A 22879-nucleotide genomic window follows, 5' to 3' on the forward strand; every position below is an offset into this window, starting at 1 on the left:
CAGGCCGGGTTTATCGCGCCTCATTGTGATGCTGTATCACGTCTTTAACCTTTGTCCTTGAACGGTTAATGAAAGTCAGCTGGAATGCATTCCTTTGACCTACCGATTTTCATATCTACATGTTGTGTGTGTGACTATAGATAGATAGATAGATAGATAGATAGATAGATAGATAGATAGATAGATAGATAGATAGATAGATAGATAGATAGATAGATAGATAGATAGATAGATAGATAGATTGATAGATGGATAGATAGATAGATAGATAGATAGATAGACTGTAAAAAAAAATTCGGAAATTTTACGATGAAACCATGATGGTAAAAATCTGTAAACTCTAAAACTGTTTGATACTGTTCATATAAGACTGAATCACTGTAAATAGGTCAATCAGGAGAAAATTGTATTTTTTTTTTACATTATTTCTCTTTAAAAATTACATTTCCTGACAGTTATTTTAAAACAGATGATTCTCAAAATGATGATCGTGGTTTTTACTCCTGTTCCTAACCCTACTCCTACACTAACTCATAGTATGGGACCCCAAAAGTGTCACCAAAAATCTATCCCAAATTGCTCAGAATGGTCTGAAACATGCTCCTAAGCCCTCTCTGTGGGGTAAATTTTTGGAGTCACACTGGAAAATGTTGCTTATGCGTATCCCCATTGAAAGTAAATGGGCAAAAATGTTCACAAATATCTCCCAAACTGAGCATCCAAGACATTTGGTAGCTTGATCCATTGACATAATTCGGTCACGCTGAACACGTCAGTCTTGGTTATGAGTCTCTACGACCTTTCGTTCCGAGATACAGAATTTTTTTTTAAATATCCAAGGTAACGCCCACTTCCTGACGTCATACAGACGTGGGCAGGCTCCATCGACATCCATCTTCATATACAGCCTATGGTAGGCTTATTGGAAAGGCCGTGTGGAAAAACAGGGAGGTAGGTCCAGGTTTCATGATTCTCAACAAGAATAAATGTTTTCAGTTAAATGTACATATTGTTGTGCTGATAATGGAAACATGGCATGATATACTTTCATGTATACTTTCACATAAAATTAATTTTTTTTAAAGGTTAAAACTTTTTTGTTACAGTAAAATATGGAATGAAGATTTTTTTTTATCAACAGTGAAATCAACAGAATCAATACATTTCTTAATGGTAAATGAAGAAATTGTTTTACCGTAACTTTACGATAGCTTTCTGGCAACCACAGCTGCCGGAATTATACTGTAAAAACAACTTCTTCTTTTTTTTACAGTGTGCATAGAAGACTAATGACCTAATTGGCTACAGTTACGCAAGACTACAAGGCTGCAGAGCGTCCTCTGCTTTCTCTGAATACTGGGGTCAAAAGTCACAGTAGTTATGGGTACATTGAGGTGCTGTGAGATAAAACAGTACAACACTATATCTCTTCTGGACAGCAGCAAATGGGACTGGGATTGTATAACGTCTTATCAGTGTCACAGACTGTTTGTCTCATTTCTCACCAGCTGCCACCAGGGATTGTGTCAACAGCTGTTCAAAACATATATTTATATCACTCAATCCACTGCCTGTTGCCTGTTCAATCACACTGCATTGTCTGTTTTCAAAAACAGATAAGTTACAAACTGAAGGACAAGTAACAGAGTGGACAACTAGGCCATTAAGAGCCCTCAGAATAACTTCAATACTCCCTGGCATCAGTGTTCTTCAAGTTTCTCACTGTTCTTTCAACAGAAATTCTCCCATTTGGTATTTTGATGATAGTATTGGAGGCATAGTAGGGCAGAGTGACAGAAGCATTTACAGCAGACCAGAATTGATTTGTGGTGACCTTTTCTTCTGAAGAGGCCAGAGGATCCAAACCACACCAGAAATACATCCCCCCACGCTTAAAAGCGCCAGCAGATCCTCTCGCTGCAGGGGCCGAGCTTTCTAGACTGTCTCATCTGACTACACGCAGGGTTTTCTTTCAACTGGTAGACAAATAGTAATAGTAGTAATTCAGTCCAGTACAATAAGAGTGGAGCTGTGAAACGCATTTAGAGGGAGGAGTGGTGTCTGTGGTGCTGACAGATCTGACTACCTTTAGCCTGATGATATGTCAGATCTAACTGTAGCTGTCAGACTCATATGTAAAGCCGTCCACTGAGAAGATAAAGTTTCTTTATATGACAGAGTAGCTGACGCATGGGAAGATGTGATGTATGTGACGGAGTGAATCCTGTTTGTGTGCTGCACCACAGAAGCCTCTTTATCAGCTGGTCAAAAGACAAGAAACGGAAAATTCATAGGCACATTACAGCACTGGCTGTACACTCAGGTTCCCTGAAGCAACCACGCTGAAGTGCATGAGTATGAGGTCTAAAAATAGCCCAGACAGGACAAGACAGGCAGCAAAAGCAATGAGTGTACAGTTAATAGTCTGGAATAATCTGGATTAAGCCTGATGACTACAGTCCCGTTAAGGACGGTTAACTCCTGTGGGGTTATGTTGTGACTTGTCACTACAGTCACCACGTTCTCATGAACCGTCTTGGTTCTGTGCTGGTTAAAACATGGTTATACTAATCCTCTTCCCATATATTTTCCATCTCATACATGCCCTGACACCAGCCTCCTTCCCTGAAATGATTCTCGCGCCCACAGATGGATTATAATGATTCACCGTCTGTGAGTGGAGGAGGTGGATGCAGGAGGTTTCAGCGAAAAGAACCACTCACTTTGTAACACTCTCATTCATCAGCAGCACCATATCTTAAAATTACTATAATTAGGATCATAGAAGTGAGCACTGACAGTAGCTTTCATGTCATGTTGGTCCATTTATTCTCTCGATGGAAGTTGTCAGCAGAATATTTTAATTTTAGATAGACAAAGCAAGTCTTCTACAGCTTGTATTGACTGACATTTTAGTAAAATCTTATCCATTCTGTTAAGATAAAGTCATAGCACCGTGTCTATCATCTTATGTAAGCGCTGTTCGACTGTTGTTTCAAGAAACTGCTGTTATCTACCGTCTTATATTCTCTCTTCTTGTGCATATTAACATTATTATCAGGAAACAGATGTTTTATTAGACGCGTTTTGGTTGATTTTGTTTAAATGCGACCCTATATATCTCTGCTGGGTTCACACGGCCGTCGTGTGTTTACAGTAAGAGCTAAAATGTCAGGGAACTTTTAAACAGGTTACATAAGACATGAAGGCTGAACTGAACACAGCTGTTCCATGTGAGATACAGCAAAAGCAAAAAACAGCACTTTCCATTTTGCTGCTATGAGATTTAAAGGTGCTATTATTATTTACAAAGCTTTAGGGCCAACTACACATCCCACAACTTAATGCTTGTCATCATGTGTGTTTGTATCTATATGTATATGGCATGTATATATGTGATGTATGCATGTATACATATATTTCCCCTTCTTTCTTCTTCTTTTTTTTTCTTTTTTTTTCTTTCTTTTCTTTTCTTTTTCTCTCTCTTTTCAGTTTACTTTTTATTCTTCAGTTTTATTTTTTGTTCTTTTATTAATATTTTGTAATGCTATTGCCTTATTTATTATCACTGTGTATTGTAAAGTTAAATAATTAAAATAAAAAAAATGAAAAAAAATGAAGGTAGCCGTAGCCACCTTGACAAAAAAAAAAAACAAACAAAAAACCCCTACACATCCCACATCACCTTTTTCCTCTAACCCTCTAGCGCTCATTTGACTCTCTCTATAGACTGAGAGGGATTAAAGCTATCTATTGACTGTGACACCGGTGTTAACCTTCTGGCACTGAGGCTCCAAACTCAAATATCTTGTTACTGCTACTACTGGGTGGATTTTCTGCTCTGTAAATCATTTTAAGTTCATTCAAATTAAATGCACTTCAGTTGATGAATTACTTCAAAATCGTTTTATGAATTCTGAAAATCTAGCTGAGCTAAATTACCTAAACTTGAGAAAACAAGTTCAAAAAGTGTAAGATTTTAAGTTCTTTATTTGCCACTGTTAACTGTGTGTGAGAATATAATCTATATGGCTGCTTGCAGTTACAGTGAGATAAATTTTAAATCTACAGTTGTTGTGACTGAATTCACGAATTTGTCATATTTTAATGAAACAACCGTAACTTAATATAACAAAGACACACAGCAGGTTTCTAACATGACTACACAAACCAAGACTCTCTGGAGAGTTTTAACTTTCTAACAATGCATCCTGGGAAGTTTGCTAATATGGTAGTTTTATTCCTTATAAACTTAGTTTAAGCTGAGTGAACTCTCAGCTGTTCATTCATTCATTTTAAGTCAAAATGCCTCAAGTAAAAAGAACATTTTTTTATGCTTCTAAAGTGATGTGAAAACAAAAATGAGATACTTTGTGTTTAATTAACTAGAAATTAGAAATGCATATGTTTACATTAAATAAACTGGAAAAGATAAATTTAATCAACTAAGCTCTTTTCCAGTGTTTTAGAACAGAATATAATTTTATTCTTTACAGTGATGCTTTCCATTTTATGCGTGCTGCTGACTTTACTGATCTCCGCCTGTGCCTCTTGTGCAACCAGCAGATTGACATTTGTGTGTTTTACCATAAATCAACAACTAACAATGTTGGTATGCAAACACACTAAACTAAATTAGCAAACATGGGTAACACGACACCTCCTTTATGTTGTTAGCATTTAGCTCTAATCCTCAGTGTTTACAGTGCAGCCCTAAAAAATAGCTGCTAGCGTGACTGTAACTCTTAATCAAATCGATTTGTATTTAAATCACACTCAAACTGCCAGCTTCAGCTCTTGTACACATTTGATGCCATCATGTTATAATCCTGTAGTGCTATTCAAAACTGAAGCGCCTTTTTGTTCTTCATTAGCCCTCAGATGCAGCGTGAGAAGGCCTGCAGCGAGGAGTTACCGCTGGTTGATCTGTGACCGTTTATGTAACCTGGGGCTTGAGGTCAAGGACACAATGCTCTTCTGTCTGCTGGATCCCTGCAGTGGATTACAGGAGTAATTAAATGCACCCCCATTTTAAACCCACTGACTTTAACCTCTGACCTCTCACAGTTACAGTGTACGACAGAGGGAGTGAAATGTCAGCGGTCTGTGGGTCACCAAGAGATCCGATCAGGTGTTTACCACTGAGACGACCTGCTAATTCAGAGCAGTGCATGCTGAGCTGATTTCACAGTAGCGCAGCCTTCACAGAGCCACCGATAAACACAAATTGAAATCAGTTATTGGAAGTTTTATGGGACATTAAAATCCAGCAACATAAAACTGGAGAAGCTGGATGAGACAGCTGAGCAGGGAGTGACTCACACTGCTAGGTCTCATGGTGATCTTGTGACTTTTTACTCCCACCCACTTTCTTATGTCAACGCATCCCCTGTTCCCCCCTCCAACAAGCACACAGCCCCGGGGTGGAAGCATGGCAGAGAACATAGTATTGACCTGTCACTGTAAATATTAGACATTTAAAAACACTCCTGACAGCTGATTCTACCCTCCTGTTTTAGAGTCCTTTCATTCAAAGTATTCTACCAACGTGATCCCCTCCTTGACACACATTTGCAGTGACTGAGGAACAAAAATCAATTCAATCACACACAAAAGAGCATAAATTAGAGGTGAACATGGAGCTTTTGATCCCACTAATGGAAACAGAAAGGGATTGTGTGTGGCGAGTAGTGGCCTGGTTTCAATTGACAGTGGAGGTTAGCAGGCCGACCGAGCTTCTCTGTTGCACCAGAGGAGGGTAAAATGTCTGGAAGAGCACGTGGAATGAGATGAATGTGAGAGAAAAAAAAGAAGGGAAACAAAAAAAGGAAAAAAAAAAGCAGTAGTCTCAGTGAAAGGAATTTAACATTCCTTCGTGTTATAACAAAGTCAGAAACTCTTATGTAACACCAGCTTCCAAACAACACCTTTTTTGTAACTTTCTGTTCTGGCTTCCTTATCTGTGTTCACACTGGCAAGGAGACGTGTCTGGAGAGCACCTCCCCTTGAGATTCACAAGAAAGGAAAGACAAAACAAAAATGATCACATTTTTGTCTAATGCTTTAAAAGAATGAATGAATTCTCCATCTGTTAAGTTCTATGATATTGTGCATTTTGACTCAGACTGAAAAAGCACAAGAAGAAGAGAGATGGTCATTTTTCATTCCATACATTCTTTATTCCTCTAAATCTGCCTTCTACACTTCCCACAATGCAACGAGACCACTGACAGTTCAGTCTTAGATGCTTGCAGGGGCTAATGTGTCCTTAAGCCTCCAACTTTAAGCCAAGATGACCACATTTTTTTTCATTTTCAAGCTTAAAGTCTTCAGTGCCAACTGTTGACTTACGTGCAGCATTAGGAGTGGTGAATTGCAAAAGTAATGCATTACTGTAACTGCACTACATCTGGCTGTAATGCAGTAATGTGAAGCATTTCTGGCTCTAAATGCAGTAATCTTAGTACAGTTACTATTCAGTTACAGCCACTACTTTTGTTGTGATGCTTTGGTGGTATACAATATCTTTCTGTGAAGTCTTCTTTAAGCTGGTTTTCTCCAACTTTGCTGCTGCCTTAGTGGTAATAAATCATTAAAGATCATAAAAGTGTACAGGTTATCATTACACCGTCAAATGGCAGTTAAGTGACAATGCATCTCAGGTGACGTTGAGGACTAATGCAAAAGTAACCAGTCGTGTAGTAAATCACGTCGTGCAAGGAGTAAATAAGTGAAGCGATGCATTAGTTTTTTAAAAAGTGACAAGTAATCTGTAATGCATTTTTGGAAAAATGGATTTTAAACAAACAAATTTTTTGAGTAAGGTGACATGCTGTTTAGTTTTTGAGCAGCTCTCTTTAGCTCTCTGTCATGCAATTTATTTTTCACATCAGAAACAGACTTTGATGAGTAAAATCAGTGGAACTCCACTTTAAAATAGAAATTGTTGATATGAATGTAGTTGAGAGTCGATTTAGTTCAATGTACCACAAATGTGATATAAAACCTTTTGCAAAAGATCATCTCTATTTACACAGTAAAGGTACAGTGGTTGTAAGGGCATTGCTGTGTTTCAGTGTGTTCTTTTAATACTGATACTTATAGTGCATACTTGTATTCTTCATGTAAAAAAGCCTGAAATAAAACATCCGCTATTTTACCTAAAGCTGCTGAGCAAAACAAAGAGCTCATATTCAACACTTGTGGTTTTATTTTTTTTAAGAAGTCACAAAAATAATATTTAAAACATTTAAATGAATATTAATACATGACAGCCAGCCGGATTATTTTAGAGAACTTGTCACAAATTGCTTTCCGCAGGCTGGTTTTCTTTTACTCCATAAGGAAGCAGAAAGTAGATCATCAGCTAAGTTTACACAGTTGTGAAAGATGGGAAAGTCGAAACATTAGGCAATGATGCACTTTTTTACTGCAAATTTCATATTCAAAGAATAACAAACATGAAGTGTTTTACACAATTGCCTTTCCTACTTCAGTTTTGGTTGAACTAATTAGTCTCATATGTGCTTTTGTAGTATTTTTTCATTAACGTCTGGGACAAAGGGTTGAACATCACTGTGTTTTTACTATAAATGTAGATTAGAACTCTTGACCTTTTCAGTTCTGTGTGATCTTTATCTAGTTTTGATGTCCTTACAATATTATGTCCCAGCTTAAAGTTCAATATTTTGGCTTATTCTCTGGAAAAACATCAGAAAGCTCCTGCAGTCTAAAAGCCAAATGAATGCTCTCCTTGTGAACAGACAAAACCTTGGAAAAGCCTTTTTTTCCTGTTGGAGCAGCCTTTCAGTTATCTTTTCCCTTGAGCCCCAACAGTACAGGTAGTGTGTCGTCAGGGACTCCACTGAAAAACTGAGCTCTTTCTCTGCTACAGTGTGTACTATCCTACTCATTCATCCCTGGGAGAAATGTTTGACCAGGTTTTTACAACAGACTGTTGACTGATAATCTAAGAAAGAAAGAAAGAAAGAAAGAAAGAAAGAAAGAAAGAAAGAAAGAAAGAAAGAAAGATGCTGAGAATTGAGACTGAGATATTTTCTGAGCAAATGCAATTTAAATGTTTTTCTCCGCAACCTTTTGCCACACATTTATGTTGTGCTACTTTCATGGTTGATGCAGGTTTCTGTTATGTGTCATTGTCATTTGATATGGATATGGCTATGGATGTGATCACCTTCACAAGTGGAAGATTTATTGTTATTGCAGGTCAATAGCCTGGCATTTGTGACACTGTAAATTGCTCCTGTTATTTTGCCAACCTCCTTCTGTGTGCAGATCTGCACTTGTTGACAGTCAGACTGCCTCACTGTGTCCTCAAGTCTGCCCTTACGCAGCTTCATCATTTTCTGGTTACTGCTGCTCTCTGGTGGAGACTTGCAAAGGTTCACACAGGAAGGATTGATGGAAAAGGAAAACAACCTGTTGGTCTGGGAGGCTAAAAATGATATATAGTGACTCAAGTCATTATATTAAGTAAAAGCAATTATAGTATGTAAACATTCTGATCTGATGAAAATATGTAAAACTAATGCAGAATGGACTCAAAGTGTTAATGGTCACACATTACATCATTGATTAGGGTATTGTTGCCAATGCACTGATAAGTGGGCATTATTTCAAGGTGAAAGTATTTGTTACTGGGCAGCTTAGCTACAGTACGGCATCTTGCTGGGTCCATTCTGGGGCTTGTAAATGTTCCTTAGCTCAGAGTAGAAGAGAAGAAGACTATTAGTAGGCTAAAGGTTTATGCTCATACGATTGGCAATTAATCAAATATCTGGTAATTTATAGGCTACTATGTTGTGATTTTACTGGTCTGGCCCACTTTAGATCAAATTGGGCTGCTTGAATAGAATAGAACAATAGAATACAAGATTTTTATTGTCAGTTTCTCTATATATCCAGGGCACACAGAGGAAAATCGACCTATGAGCTGACTGTAGTGTAATATACACTGGAAAAAAATGCCCCTCTCAAAACAAGAAAAAAAAACTTATTTCAAGTAACTTTAACCTTGAAATAAGCGAAAAATCTGCCAATAGCACAAGTGAAAAAATGGCTTGGTAAGATTTCTTGAAATAAGATATATTTAAAATGTTTAGATCTTAAAATTAGCTGGGAAAACTTATTTTAAGCTATATTTTACCAGCATTGTCAAGCTTAGGTGTTTTAACCCTCCTGTTGTCCTCATTTACGGGCACCAAAAAATTTTGTTGCCTTGTCTGAAAAAAGAAATCTGCAAAAAAATTCCTCAAATTTGTAAAAAAAAATTGCAAAATCTTCAGGAAGAAAATTCCTTAAAAATTTCCCTTAAAAGTTTTATTTTGTAAAAACAAAAAATCACAGAATTTTGGCAAGAAATCAAAATTTAAAAAATCTAAAAATTGTAAATATTTATGAAAAATTGATAAAAAAAATCCTAAAAACATCTAAACATCTAATATATATATATATATATATATATACACACACACACACACACACACACACACACACACACACACACACACACACATTTTTAAACTTTAAAACGGGTCAATTAGACCCGCAGCATGACAGGAGGGTTAATTATACATAATTTCAAGATTGTTTGACTTAAAAAGATATATAAGATGCTTTGTCTTAAAACAAGTCCCTCCACTTTGCTGAAATGTCACTTGTTAAGTGAATTTATCTTAAATCAAGTGGGAAGTAACATTTGTACTAAAAATAAGACAAACAGATTTGGTAAGATTTTGAGTTTTTGCAGTGTAGGACAGCTTATTGAGGTGATAATAGAGTAAATGTTGTAGTAGCTTGTTGATATATGCTGAACCCCTGAACTAAAGCGAGTTTGAGCCTGCTGTTGTGCAGGAAGTCATGGTTTTTCTGCATGTCGTGGTTTCACTGTGTGCTTCTTTAAGCCCTTGCTCGTCTGGTCTGTAGTGGTGACGTGTCTCTTAAGTTTCTCCTCCTCCTGCTGCCGGCGCTTCATAGTGAGACTGATTCCGATCTGATTTACACTGAGAAGCTGCTTTTAAGAGGACAGCTGGGACAACATGGGCAGTGAGTATTACTTGGGCGACTCAGTTGTATGAAACTGATGTGTATAGTCCGTGTAGTGAAGCTGAAATCGCGGTTTGATGTGTTTTCACACAACTTGGTTAGCTAACGGTATTAGCGTTTGGCTTTGATAACAGGGGGCTAGCTGCTGATGCTAGCTCGCTGCTTTGGTGATAGTGACTTTTTGTGCCTGCTACGAACTGTTTCTGGGAAGAAGTTATCTGTGGATACGGTGTAATCTCTTGGTAGTAGTATTGCAAGCTGTATTCCCTGCCTGTGGTCCAGTTATTGAAGCGTTCCGGTCGTCGAGTTGGCTGGAAACCTCCTGTTAGCTCTGTAGTTAGCCACTCATTCAAAGACACTGACAGTCTAGTGATGACGACGCATAACACAACTGGTGTTATCTTCAATCTACTGTGGCTGCAATCTGATTAATACTACTAGAAACGTGGGACAGAGACAGCGTGAAGATCTAGCAAAACAGCAGGAAACATTATGATCAAAAATCCTTTATTTGACACCCAATCTGGGTATTGTACATTCAAATCTGCCCAGAGTCCGCCCCCCATTCACTGCCACGTCCCATTGAAGACCAGCTTTTATTTCAACTCATGTTTTCTTTATTTCAGTCAAATTCTTGGAGGTGATCAAGCCGTTCTGTGCAGTGCTGCCAGAGATCCAAAAACCTGAAAGAAAGGTGTGTATTTTTAACCGCATGTCCATTTTAATAGTACAGTTACAGGTGGAAATGCGGAAGCTTTATGCTAACTTTGATTTTAGCTGCATCCTTGCTAAGCTTCTTTTAATGTGTTTGACCAACAGATCCAGTTCAGAGAAAAGGTGTTATGGACTGCCATCACTCTTTTCATCTTTCTGGTGTGTTGCCAGGTAAGTGTCACTCTTAATTATGGTTTGTATTTTTGTATAAATAGGTTATTCCAGTCAGCTTTTATGAAGAAAAATGACCAATAAAATCTTTAACTCTGTACAGTAGTACAAATTTGACTGGAATATTTATTAGTTTACACTAAGGACAGTAGAAATGCTGTGATTCATTCATATGTTCTGTATATATTGGTACGATTCTAACCATGCTTAATTAATTATCATTACCTATTCTGTTATTTTTTGAATGAGAATTTTGTGCTCAAAATCTTACAGAATTTTACATTTGCTTTGATAGTATGGTGGGATAGTTGTCCAAATATGGATTCTGTTTCTGATTGTCACTCAAAAAATACCAAGATAATTATTGACAGTATGTGTTGTGCAAAGGCAAGCAATTATTTCTATTTGAAAAGCTGCAATTTAACAATGTTTTTTTTTTTTTTTGCTTTTTTTGAGGTTTTACTTAATTAAATTAATGAAAATTGTCAATAAGGTATTTGTGTGCTCATTGAATAATAGTTTATTGATCAATCAATAAGTTAAATGTGTCTGATTGAAATATCAAAGCTGTGTCCTGTGTGTCCACTTTATTCTCCAACAGTCAAGCTGAAGACATAGACTTGTAAATAGTGTTATATGTTGTAAATGAAAGACTTTAATCAGAGCCTGCAGACGCATTATTTTAAATACTTCCTAGTTCATAGAGGCAAAATGTATTAAAACAACAACATTTTCCAACACTGTTAAAACTCTGCTCTTCTAGATTCCTCTCTTTGGCATCATGTCCTCAGACTCTGCAGATCCCTTCTACTGGATGAGAGTAATTCTGGCTTCCAACAGAGGTCCATATTTGTCTGGATAATATTCAATAAAACAAGAAATTCATCTCTGGTGTCCTGCTGGTATCTTCTAACTCTAATATCTCCCTCCAGGTACCCTGATGGAGCTGGGTATCTCACCTATCGTCACCTCAGGCCTGATAATGCAGCTGCTTGCAGGAGCAAAGATCATTGAGGTCGGAGACACACCAAAGGACAGAGCTCTGTTCAATGGGGCTCAAAAATGTAAGTAGACTCTCATCAGGTGGTGATTTTAGGTGTTAAAAGTTTTAATCTTTAGGTTCTCTGACCTCTGCTAATATTTGCAGTGTTTGGGATGATCATCACCATTGGCCAGGCTATTGTGTACGTGATGACCGGCATGTATGGAGATCCGTCAGAGATGGGTGCTGGAATCTGTCTGCTCATCATCATTCAGGTAGGAACAGGAGAATTTACTTATATTTGTCATGACTGATTGCCTAATTTAGGACAACATTTACATAAAAAAGCTTTGAGTATACGCTTGCAGTTAAAGTGTTATAAGCACAAACGCATGTGGATTATAACTGCTACTTTTCTTCTGGGTGTTTTTACAATTAAATCCTGTTTTAGTTTAGATCACTATAAGCTTCTTTGCTTCTCCTGAGTTCCCTTAAGCACTAGGGATTTATAATTACAGACGTTCATAATTTCACAGCGACCAGAAATTAAAAAATGTTCAAAATAGGCGTGCCCACTGGTTGAGCAGGCGACCCATAAACAGTGGTTATAGTTCCTGACACGGCGGCCTGGGTTCGATTTCAGCTCACAGCCCTTTGCTGCAGGTCTTCCCTCCATTCTTCTGCCCTACCTTCCTGTTTGCCTCTCAATGAATCCTGTCAAATAAAGCCAAAGAAAACACTTTTATAAAAAATGTTCAAATGAAGTGTCTCAAAACTGCCACTTCTCAGTCTAATAGCTGTAAACATTCATAAGCTATAGACTTTGGATAATTTATTATCACTGATAAAGCTGACAAATAAATATTTCCTCATTTTCAAGCAGTGCAGGTAATTCCAGCCTCATGCATGTCTCGTACATATTTAGCTGGGATAACTGTTACACTGACATTTTTGCCTGTGTAAACGCTTTGTGACTCATCAAAGAAACCCGATCACCTCCGTCTGCATGTACTTTTCAGAGACTTGGACTTTAAAATAATAGTTTTCTCACAAATAAAATATGTTCTGGTGTAATCGTAAGAAAAGGCATTGAAAACCAAACGATCTAAAGTATTGTCAGAATCAGATGTGGATACGCTCCAAAGAGATGTGCATTCATAGCAAAGAGAAACATTTTCACATGACTGCGTCAGTGCTTTTCCAGCTGACTGGACCTGTTGTGTTTTTCTGTAGCTGTTTGTGGCAGGTCTGATTGTGCTGCTGCTGGATGAGTTGCTCCAAAAGGGCTATGGTCTCGGTTCAGGAATCTCACTGTTCATCGCTACAAACATCTGTGAGACGATCGTCTGGAAGGCCTTCAGCCCCACCACTGTGAACACTGGAAGAGGTTAGAGGCCACAAATTGATCCATGAATAAGTCATTTCTATACAAACAAAGGATAATATAGCAGTCCAGAGAAATGTTTGTAATTTTTCTGACTCTTTGTGTTTGAAGGTACCGAGTTTGAGGGAGCAATCATTGCTCTTTTCCACCTGCTTGCTACAAGGACAGACAAAGTGCGAGCTCTGAGAGAGGCTTTCTACAGACAGAACCTGCCCAACCTCATGAACCTCATCGCCACAGTATTTGTTTTTGCTGTAGTGATATACTTTCAGGTGAGCTGCTGTCCCATCTTTATTTCAGATGTGAAACTTCTTAAGGTCAGAATGATGATTTTTCTCTTTCAACATTCGCTTCCTCTCACAGGGATTCAGGGTGGATCTGCCCATCAAGTCAGCTCGCTACCGCGGCCAGTACAACACCTACCCTATCAAGCTGTTCTACACCTCCAACATTCCCATCATCCTGCAGTCTGCCTTAGTGTCCAACTTGTACGTTATCTCCCAGATGCTCTCCACACGATTCAGTGGCAATTTCCTGGTTAATCTGCTTGGAACGTGGTCTGTAAGTATACGTTTAACCTGAGCTTTTCACACAACTTTCAGTTTGCTGTCTTCGGTTGTTGTCTTGCTTGCTAATGCACATTTTGTCACCATCTTACTATAGATATACCTTTACTGTGACTTCATTTCTTCTAAAAATGAACCCTTAATGGCATGTCTCTGGTCTTTATGCCTTTTATTTAAGCCCTCACCTCCCTGATATTTCTCAAACTGTTTCTCTTCATTACATTTCTGCTGTCAGAATGTCCATAATTCCTTAAAAAGGCATAATTATTCCAGTGTTTTTCTCAGCAAAGCGGATAGCATGGCTAGAGACTTGATGAATGTAGGCGCTTAACTACAGATTCTGGTTGTATGTTCGAGTTCACTGTCATATTATCATGATGGTTCAGCTCTTTGCTCTGAGGTTTAGTACAGAGCAGCATTTTCTTTGATACTTTTTATGACAGCAGCTCTGTCAGATTGTAAATCGAACTAAAGCATGAAACTGACCTGACTTTTAATGATACAGCGGTGAAGATACCATCCAATAAGCGGTCTTTTGTCTGTGTAGACATTTTTGGCCGAGACGTCTTGGATTCCAGATGTGCTTTAGTAACTTTATGTTTTTGGTATCTTTTCAATAACGGAGCGTTTTTCTGCTGTGTTTGTAGGACACGTCGTCTGGCGGCCCGGCCCGTGCCTACCCTGTCGGTGGACTCTGTTACTACCTCTCTCCACCTGAGTCATTCGGCTCCGTTCTAGAAGATCCAGTCCACGCTCTCATCTACATTTTCTTCATGCTCGGCTCCTGCGCCTTTTTCTCCAAAACCTGGATCGAAGTCTCCGGCTCCTCTGCGAAAGATGTAAGTCATAACTGCTTTCCTTTCAGCTGATGTTATTGGTTTACTTCAAAGAGCCTTTGTGATACAGTTCTGTTCTTTGTTTTCATCCAGGTGGCGAAACAGCTGAAGGAGCAGCAGATGGTGATGAGGGGACACAGAGAAACCTCAATGGTCCATGAACTGAACAGGTAAAGTGGAAAAATATTCTTAAAGACTGTTTTTGTTGCTCATCAGCTGCATAACCCAAACATGTTATAATGAGCCAAACAAGTTCAAAGTGAGAAAAGTTGGGTCACAATAAACTTTAACTGTTTGGTAACTTCAGAAAGCAGGACAAAGCAAAGCAATATGCTGCAGGCATTGTAAAGTTTGGAGAAATATGTAAGGAATTCAGCCTCACAAATCTAGACTCTATGTGTCTGGACAATTTTGGAAACGCACATCCTGGTAGTTCTTTTCACTATAAGACATGTTTATGAACTGCAGCAAAAAGGTTCAGGAGTACGAACTAAAACTATTGATGGCTGGACTCCATGTAGCTGCTGTGGTTTCAGTGTCCTGGTATTATTGATGCTAGCTGCTTGGCAAATTGCCAGGGCTTATGGAAACAATAAAGCCACACAAAGTTATCGTTATTGTTAATACCCGTGCTACCCTACTTAGTTCGTCTATCGATCCAGTCCGGAGCAGGTTTAAAGAACATGAGGAGGCTTTTAGTGAAAGTAATTTGTTGCTGCCTCAGAAAATATTGATCTGCATCAAACTCTGTGTCAAATGAGAATTTAATTGAATGGGTTCTTCTTTAATGTCATCTTAATTTAAGGTCCATTTTGTAACCTTTTTAAATTTTTTCAGCTCTGCTCTGGTGTCATTAAGATACCGTCATCTTCAGATGAGATTATTTTGTCACACAGTCTGATCCCAGGATCAAAACTGAACCTCCATGCTCCGGTACTTTATATGTCCTAAATAGATTTTAGCTTTAAGTGCGACTGAAACCTTTTTACAATAGCAAAGAAAGGCTGAAGATGTTATAATACACAAAATAATAATAGAGCAACAAGTCAAGAATGTGACTTTGTTTCTTAATGTGAATGTTATTCTCAATTTTGTGCAGCTTTTTCAATTGGTTGTGCACACTTGCAGAAATGGATTTTGGGAACGTTTTAGTTTCCTTCAGGACTCTTGCACTCTTCCCTTGTTCACAGTTGTCGTGCTAAGCTTAAGTCTTATTGAGAAGACTAACTTGTGAATGGTGTTAATGTTCTCATCTAGCTCCCATTAAGAAAGTAAATAGGTTTATTTCTTTTTTTTTTGATATTTTATTTTTGCCTTTTTCGGCTTTATTAGATAGTGGCAGTGAAGGTAGACAGGAAACGGGGGAGAAGAAGAGTAGGGGGAAGACATGCAAGAATCGAACCCGGGCCTCTGCGCCGCAGATCAGTCCCTGTAATAGGTCGCCTACTTAACCCGTTGAGCTATGTGGGCGCCCCAAATAAGTTTATTTCTGAAAATCTTGAACTACGCCTTTAATCACTACTCCACTATAAACATGAATGTTTTAAGTGTTGCTATTCTTCTTCTATTATGTTAATCTCCCTGCTTTGATTTTCAGGTACATTCCCACTGCTGCTGCCTTCGGTGGTCTGTGCATCGGCGGGTTATCGGTGATGGCCGACTTCCTTGGAGCCATCGGCTCTGGCACTGGTATCCTGCTGGCCGTCACCATCATCTACCAGTACTTTGAGATCTTTGTGAAAGAACAGAGCGAAGTAGGCAGCATGGGAGCCCTGCTCTTCTAGAAAAGTTATTATCCTCCCACCGTCTACCAACTTTTACTAGGATCACCAACCTTGCATTTATTCTACATCCATGTGAAGCTCCTGCATCATCGGCTCCGCAATTTCAGGATGTTCGAGGAACCTTCAGGAATCTCAGCTGAAATCGGACGCTGCGAGGTGGTGGGACTATGTGATGACATCATTCGCTCCCCCACATATCATCCAAAGTGACACAAAGAACAACTCTTCAGCCGTACTTACTCGAGATTAAAGCACCGCAAGATTCACTTAGAGGCTTCTTGCAGGAGTTTGGTCTTTTTTTTTCAGACTGAGAAGCGAGCGCTTCAGTATGCAGGCATACTTGATTTGGATGACGGCGGTAAACTGCCTGCTGTGTGCTTAGTGTTATCCTAGGTTCTACTTTTACTTTCAGCTTTATTTTATTTTCTGTTAACCTGCCATTCAGGTGAATGTGTGGACCAGGAGCTGAACTGTCAGACGCTGAGTCGAGTACTGTAAATGTTCTGGATTTGTGACCCTGTATTATAGCCTGTATTTGTTCAGGGTTATGTAAGAAGAGGATGTGGAGCTCATATTGGGGTCCAGCTTCAAAAGATAATTTTTGAACAGTCATCCAGTAAAACATTCATAGCCAGGGTCTGTGTGGTTTAGATGTATAGCATTCCCAGGGAGCTGCAGTATTAACTCACAGTCACATTCATTCTTATTACCCACCTGAGGTCTTCTTGTTTTTTTTTTTAAATTGTCTTCTCTATGTATACTTTCACTAATCATGTTTTCAGAGCAACTCTGATCTCCTGTACATAGGCCATTCATTGAATAACTTTGAATTTGTCTTAAGTGTAAGATAAAGTCTTTGAATATGTAAAGATAATGCATTTCAGAACAAACTTATATAAAGAAACATTCTCAATAAAAACTTTTGTGGAAAAAGTCTTTCAGTTTTGATCGGTTTCCTTTGTTGTGTCTATAAAATATTTATCTTATTTATAGTCAACATATTTTTATGGCTTTTGGCCACATTGTGTAATGTAATTCTCAATGTGAACTTTAGTCAGCTGATGCTTGGGGAAATATTTGGGTGATTTTTATATACTGGAAATGACAAATCATATCAGCAATGTAAAAAGTCGATGAGGATGTTGATGCTGCTTGTGAATGTTGTCCCACTTATGCTAAAGGACCTGGAGAAGTTGGTGGACTTTTTGGAGAACAGGATCATATTGCTGCACACATCTATTGAGAGCTGCCTTAAACTATTCCTCAGATGACAAATGGTGGAGTTGTGGACGTTTAAGATCCTGACTGACCCTAATTGACAAGCAGCATCCATCATGTCAGCAGTCTGATCTCATCTTTCTGTTGTCATTTGTGGCAAGGTGTTATGTGAATAAAGCTCCATTTTAAGTTGACTTTTCATTGTCATTCAAATGAGTGTCTGTGTGTTGATCACACTCTGATCATTGTCCTTTAAAGCCTCACCTGGCTGTAGATTAACTCAGTGGTAGAGAATGTGTCACCAGTTGAACAGTTCAAAAATGTTTTATACACAGGGCAAAACAGCATTTCATAGATAGATAGCTAGATAAATGCTTTACTAATCCTGAGGGAAATTCAAGTGTTCAGCAGCTTTCATACAACAACATAAAATAACATGTTTCTATTTTTATGCTGGTAAAATCATCTTTATTGCATCTTTGCAAGAATTCTGTGTAGATGTATGTAATAATTTCATTTTATATATATTTGTAGGTATAACATTATTCTGAAAGTAAAAGGGAAACGGCAAAATTTTATCATTTTCTTTAAAAGCCACTTTGTGTGAAATGACAGTGGAAATAGACTGTAATTACACGTGAGACCTGCAGGGGGCAGAAGGGAATACCGCGGCGTTAAGGCTGCTGGAGCAGAAGAAGAGGACTCGCAAGGATAGTTGTGAAACAGAGTCCGTGATGGAGCCGACAGTGATGGACTGAAACCTGTCACATGTTTAATTTCTGTTTAGTCTTTCTCTGTGAGAGTCCTCGGTGAGCTGAAAGCTGCTGCCGTGAATCAGAAGAAGGAATTTAATCTGCTCCAGCGTGAAGAAATGAGCTCGGTGCGACAGGAAGGTAACCATGCTGTGCTAGCCGGCTAACTTCTCTCAGAGCTCACAGTCAAGTTTAGCTCAGTCTGAATGACAAATAGATGTCGGTGTAGTTAAAAAAAGTGTAGTAACAACAAGCCTCTTGCTAAGATGTGAATTTGGACTGTTAAAATGTGTAATTGCGCATTGTGAAAGAGCAGGAGTGTTAGCCACCTGTAACCATCACACAGTTTAACCTTGACCAGGTTAAATACAGAATTTATTACTCATCGGGAGATGTTTCACACTGAAAGCTACTATGACTGTCTAGGTTGTGATCCACTAGCTGAAAGTAGATCAATGCATTTGTTTAAGCACGCTGCTTAAGTATTAGATTGAAATGCTCCTACTTTATTTACATTTCACACTATTTTTTAAGTAAAATATTGTGCTTCATTCTTCATTTCATTTAATTGACAGATGTATGCAGCATCTATTGTATTTGGCGTTTTCTGTGACATTTTCTACCTTCAGCTCAACAGCGATCAGACTAAAACACCATGTATCATCGTTGAACGTACCACAGTTAATGTTATGACTGAGCACACAGTGTACTGATGACAGTCTCAAAACACAGATTCAGACTTCCTGGGTGCAGGTTGCTTTGTGCTTTGTCAAACATTTATAGCAGAGTTACTCCAATATTGGCACAATAGCAGAGTTGTAGGTGAGCTGGTGTGCTCAAAATTCAATGAGTAAAGAGGGATGAATGATGAGAGAGGTAAGGACTTAATAGATCTACACATTCTAGAGAAGACAGTGTGCTGTTAGTGTTGTGTCCAAGCCATTTTAAGCCATGTTTTTAAAAAAATCTTATTTGGGGGAAAAAAGCATCAAAATATGTATTCTGAAGAAAAATAATGTCCCCACAACTTAACAGGATTGGTTTCTTAGATTTGTTATAAATGAAACTCTGGCTGTCTGAACCATGTTTTAAAAACTGCCGTTGTTGAAGGTGGAAAAACTCAGCCATGGTGTTGACTGCTTCTTTTTCTCATGATGTTTCTTCCAGCATATAAGAACAACACATGCACATTATAGCAAGGTGTTAACTTGATTTTCGGCAAAGAAAATCTTTTATCAATAGATCCAAGTCCTCCATCACGGAAATAGTCCAATTGTAGACTTGGCTGGCAACAATCACAAGCAGAACATTCTCATGTTTAGCAGGGGGAAATTAACTCTCTATTTACTACATATGTTTCCACTCATAAGTTGTGTTGTTGAACAACATTTAGCCATGATCTTCTCATCCATTCTCATTTATAGTTCTGTATGTAAAATGTCTTAAAATAGGGTAAAAATCACTGTTACCTATCACATGCCATGTCATTAGATTTATTGTTTTATCCAACCAAACAATCCAAAATATCAAACGAAATCTAAAAGAAGTTAAGTTTACTTGTTCAAATATAAATAATGTGAAAAGCAGAAAATCTTTAAATCAAAGAAGCTGCTCTGTTGATTGACTAATTGATACATCAGCTGATTGTTTCAGCCATCTGTACCATGTATGTTTGGTTCATTGAACAAGCTCAGAATTTATTGAGAGAAATCACTGAGATCTCCTCTGGAACATGCACACAAATGCAATGTAGGGCTTGTTTGGCAGATTCCACTGACAATTCCTTTGCAATGACTTCTGTTGTACACGACAGGTAAAGACAAAATCATCTTTGTCACCAAAGAAGATCACGAATCTCCCAGCAGTGCTGAGCTCGTGGAGGAAGATCCCAATGACCCGTATGAAGAGCGAGGTGGGGAGGAGTAAAGCTAGCAGGAGTTTTTGTAGCCTGTCATCAGGCTAAATAGTAGCTCTGGTGGAGTTTTAAAGAAATACAAGTTTATTATCCAATGTACTAATTTAAACCTCCTCCATCATTCTAGGTCTGATTCTTCCCAATGGGGAGATCAACTGGAACTGCCCCTGCCTGGGTGGTATGGCCAGCGGTCCCTGTGGGACTGAATTTAAGGATGCCTTCTCCTGTTTCCACTATAGTAAGGAGGAGGTGAAGGGATCTGACTGCCTGGAGCAGTTCAGGGCTATGCAGGAGTGTATGCAGCGTTACCCAGAGCTCTACCCACAAGAAGATGAAAAATCCTCCAACAAGACCTCACAAGACTCTGCAGAAGAATCAGGTGCAAACTCCACACCTGCCTCTGAGCAGGACTCTAACGCCTCACAGCCCGACACAGAGAGCTCAGCAGAAAGCTAATATTGAGTCTCATAGTGTGTAGCGTGTCCACATGTGGTCATCTCTTTATGGAACCAGAATAATTTTCATATATTTTTGGCATATTGATGTTTTGGTTTTTTTAACCGTTGAAAAAAATAAATAAAAAGCCTTCAGGAAAATGGCAGAAACAGTAGTTTTGCTCCCAGCTGCTGCAGTGTTGACGGCATAAGATACAAACACACTGTTCTGTCAGCAGTAGTACTGAGGAGTATGTGGTTTTGTTGGAAGCCACTTGATTTGCTGCACTGAAACAAATTCTCTGTGAAGACGAAGAATTATTGGTCACTATTATGAATGCAAAAAATACAAACTTTTAATATTCCTCAAAGGAGAACACAGGTCATCTGGTTTAGAGAGCAGATATTTATTGAGTGGCAGAAAAAAACGTGCAGCTTTAATTTAAACAGTTTACTTATAAAAAATGTGGGATCCAAGTAAAATGTTAAGTGTTTAAATTTAAAAGTGTTCAACCCTGCTATGTGTTCATTCATTACGGTTTTAAAAAAATCTTCAATCAAGTGTTTACAGGACCAAGCTTAGTGCACCCACTGAGGTATGGTGTTTGTTTGTTCCTTCCTTTGTCTCAACATAAATGGTGCTACTGGCTCATCCTGTGATATACTAAGACAAGTTCAGAGACTGTAAAGTTCCAGTAAATTTAATGTTTTATCTTCAGTAGTGTGTTTCCACTGTTACCGCGTGTCCAGGACTGCATTTCTGCTCGTTTATAACAGACCTAAAACATTTACCTCAGCTGAACCATTTGGGTGCAGCACAGGAATGACTGAAGTGACTTAAAACAGATTTGTTGAAAGTTTTCTAATAAAAGGTATAACCTATCTTTGGTTTGTGAAATATTTATCGTTTCATTCTCCACCTGCTTGGGTTGACCTTCAGAAAATATCCTGAATATGCAACACGGTCTCACGGGGATTCGTGAAACTGTTACGTAAATTTTTGTTTCTTTTTCGTGCGCACCAACACGATTTCGTCATGTTTATCGTGCCGCTCACCACGAAATGTTTCTCGTGTTGCTCACAACGAAACCCGCTGTGGTAATCACATCTGAAAGTGGTTTATACCGGCAGATTCATGACGATCTAAGCTGTCCATCGGCGTATACTGCTTGTGTGATTGCGTTTGCGGCCGCCGGCCGCCGGACATTCTTTAAATTCCTATGCAAATTGGTAAGTGTACCACCGGGTTATGGTTAGGGTTATGGTTAGGTTAGGGTTATGGTTAGGGTTATGGTTAGGGACGATGTCATGCAAAATATAGCGTTGGATTCGCCACGGTTTTACACTAAAAATGTAATATACACATTCGTTTGAAATACGTTCTGGGTGGCACGAAAAGTCCGCCGTTTAAAATACATTGGTGTGCATTTCGTGGTGAGCGGCACGAAAAACATGATGAAATCGTGTTGGTGCGCACGAAACCGAAACAAAAATTTACGTAACAGTTTCACGAATCCTCGTGAGATCGGGCTGGAATATACACATTTCAGGTTTACATCGTCAGCAAACATAAATGTGTTGACATCACTGGACTCGTCAGCATCCAGCAGAGGTTAACTGTGAAGTGACCTCGACCTTTTCCACCCTGGAGGTCCCTGTACGAGGGACCACACTGTATCTGTTAGAAAAACACAACCGCCTGCAGGAGGCCTCCTATGACTGAAATGGGTATTGCATTTACTGTGCTTCTTACCGAATGCATCAGATTAGAGTCATTGTTGTGATCCTTGTATTTATTGTTTTTGATTAGTCAAAAGTAAAAACGACGTAGTTTTGCAGGAGATTTTCAGATCTGGTTTGTTGAGAAGGAAACTTATTGTATTTATAAAGTGTCTCTGATCCATAGAGCCAAGCGTGTTCAGTTGGCTATTACCGACTAAATCTGGGGATGTTTTCTTCAGGTGGAAATAATTCTTTACTACTACTAGTTGCTATGTCGAAACTAAATGTTTCCACTCTGTCGCAATCTTGAATTACAAGGGATTACATTGGAAACAC

The 22879-nt window shown here is 38.6% G+C and overlaps 2 protein-coding genes across 2 annotated transcripts; both read left to right on the forward strand.

The window, feature by feature from the left end:
* Positions 1-9928: 9928 nt before the first annotated feature.
* On the forward strand, positions 9929-17438 carry sec61a1 (SEC61 translocon subunit alpha 1). The gene is made up of 12 exons (XM_022191064.2): positions 9929-10065; positions 10692-10759; positions 10885-10950; positions 11714-11792; positions 11883-12014; positions 12098-12207; positions 13166-13319; positions 13428-13588; positions 13680-13877; positions 14530-14721; positions 14812-14888; positions 16316-17438. The coding sequence occupies exons 1-12, from the start codon at positions 10059-10061 to the stop codon at positions 16500-16502; spliced, it is 1431 nt and encodes a 476-aa protein (XP_022046756.1). The 5' UTR covers positions 9929-10058; the 3' UTR covers positions 16503-17438.
* A 954-nt stretch (positions 17439-18392) lies between these two features.
* On the forward strand, positions 18393-21703 carry LOC110949173 (mitochondrial intermembrane space import and assembly protein 40-B-like). Its single transcript, XM_022191065.2, has 3 exons — positions 18393-18613; positions 20286-20384; positions 20515-21703. The coding sequence occupies exons 1-3, from the start codon at positions 18592-18594 to the stop codon at positions 20841-20843; spliced, it is 450 nt and encodes a 149-aa protein (XP_022046757.1). The 5' UTR covers positions 18393-18591; the 3' UTR covers positions 20844-21703.
* The last annotated feature ends 1176 nt before the right edge of the window (positions 21704-22879 follow it).

The sequence above is a fragment of the Acanthochromis polyacanthus genome, chromosome 5, assembly GCF_021347895.1.
Source record: "Acanthochromis polyacanthus isolate Apoly-LR-REF ecotype Palm Island chromosome 5, KAUST_Apoly_ChrSc, whole genome shotgun sequence".
Lineage (NCBI taxonomy): Eukaryota > Metazoa > Chordata > Actinopteri > Pomacentridae > Acanthochromis > Acanthochromis polyacanthus.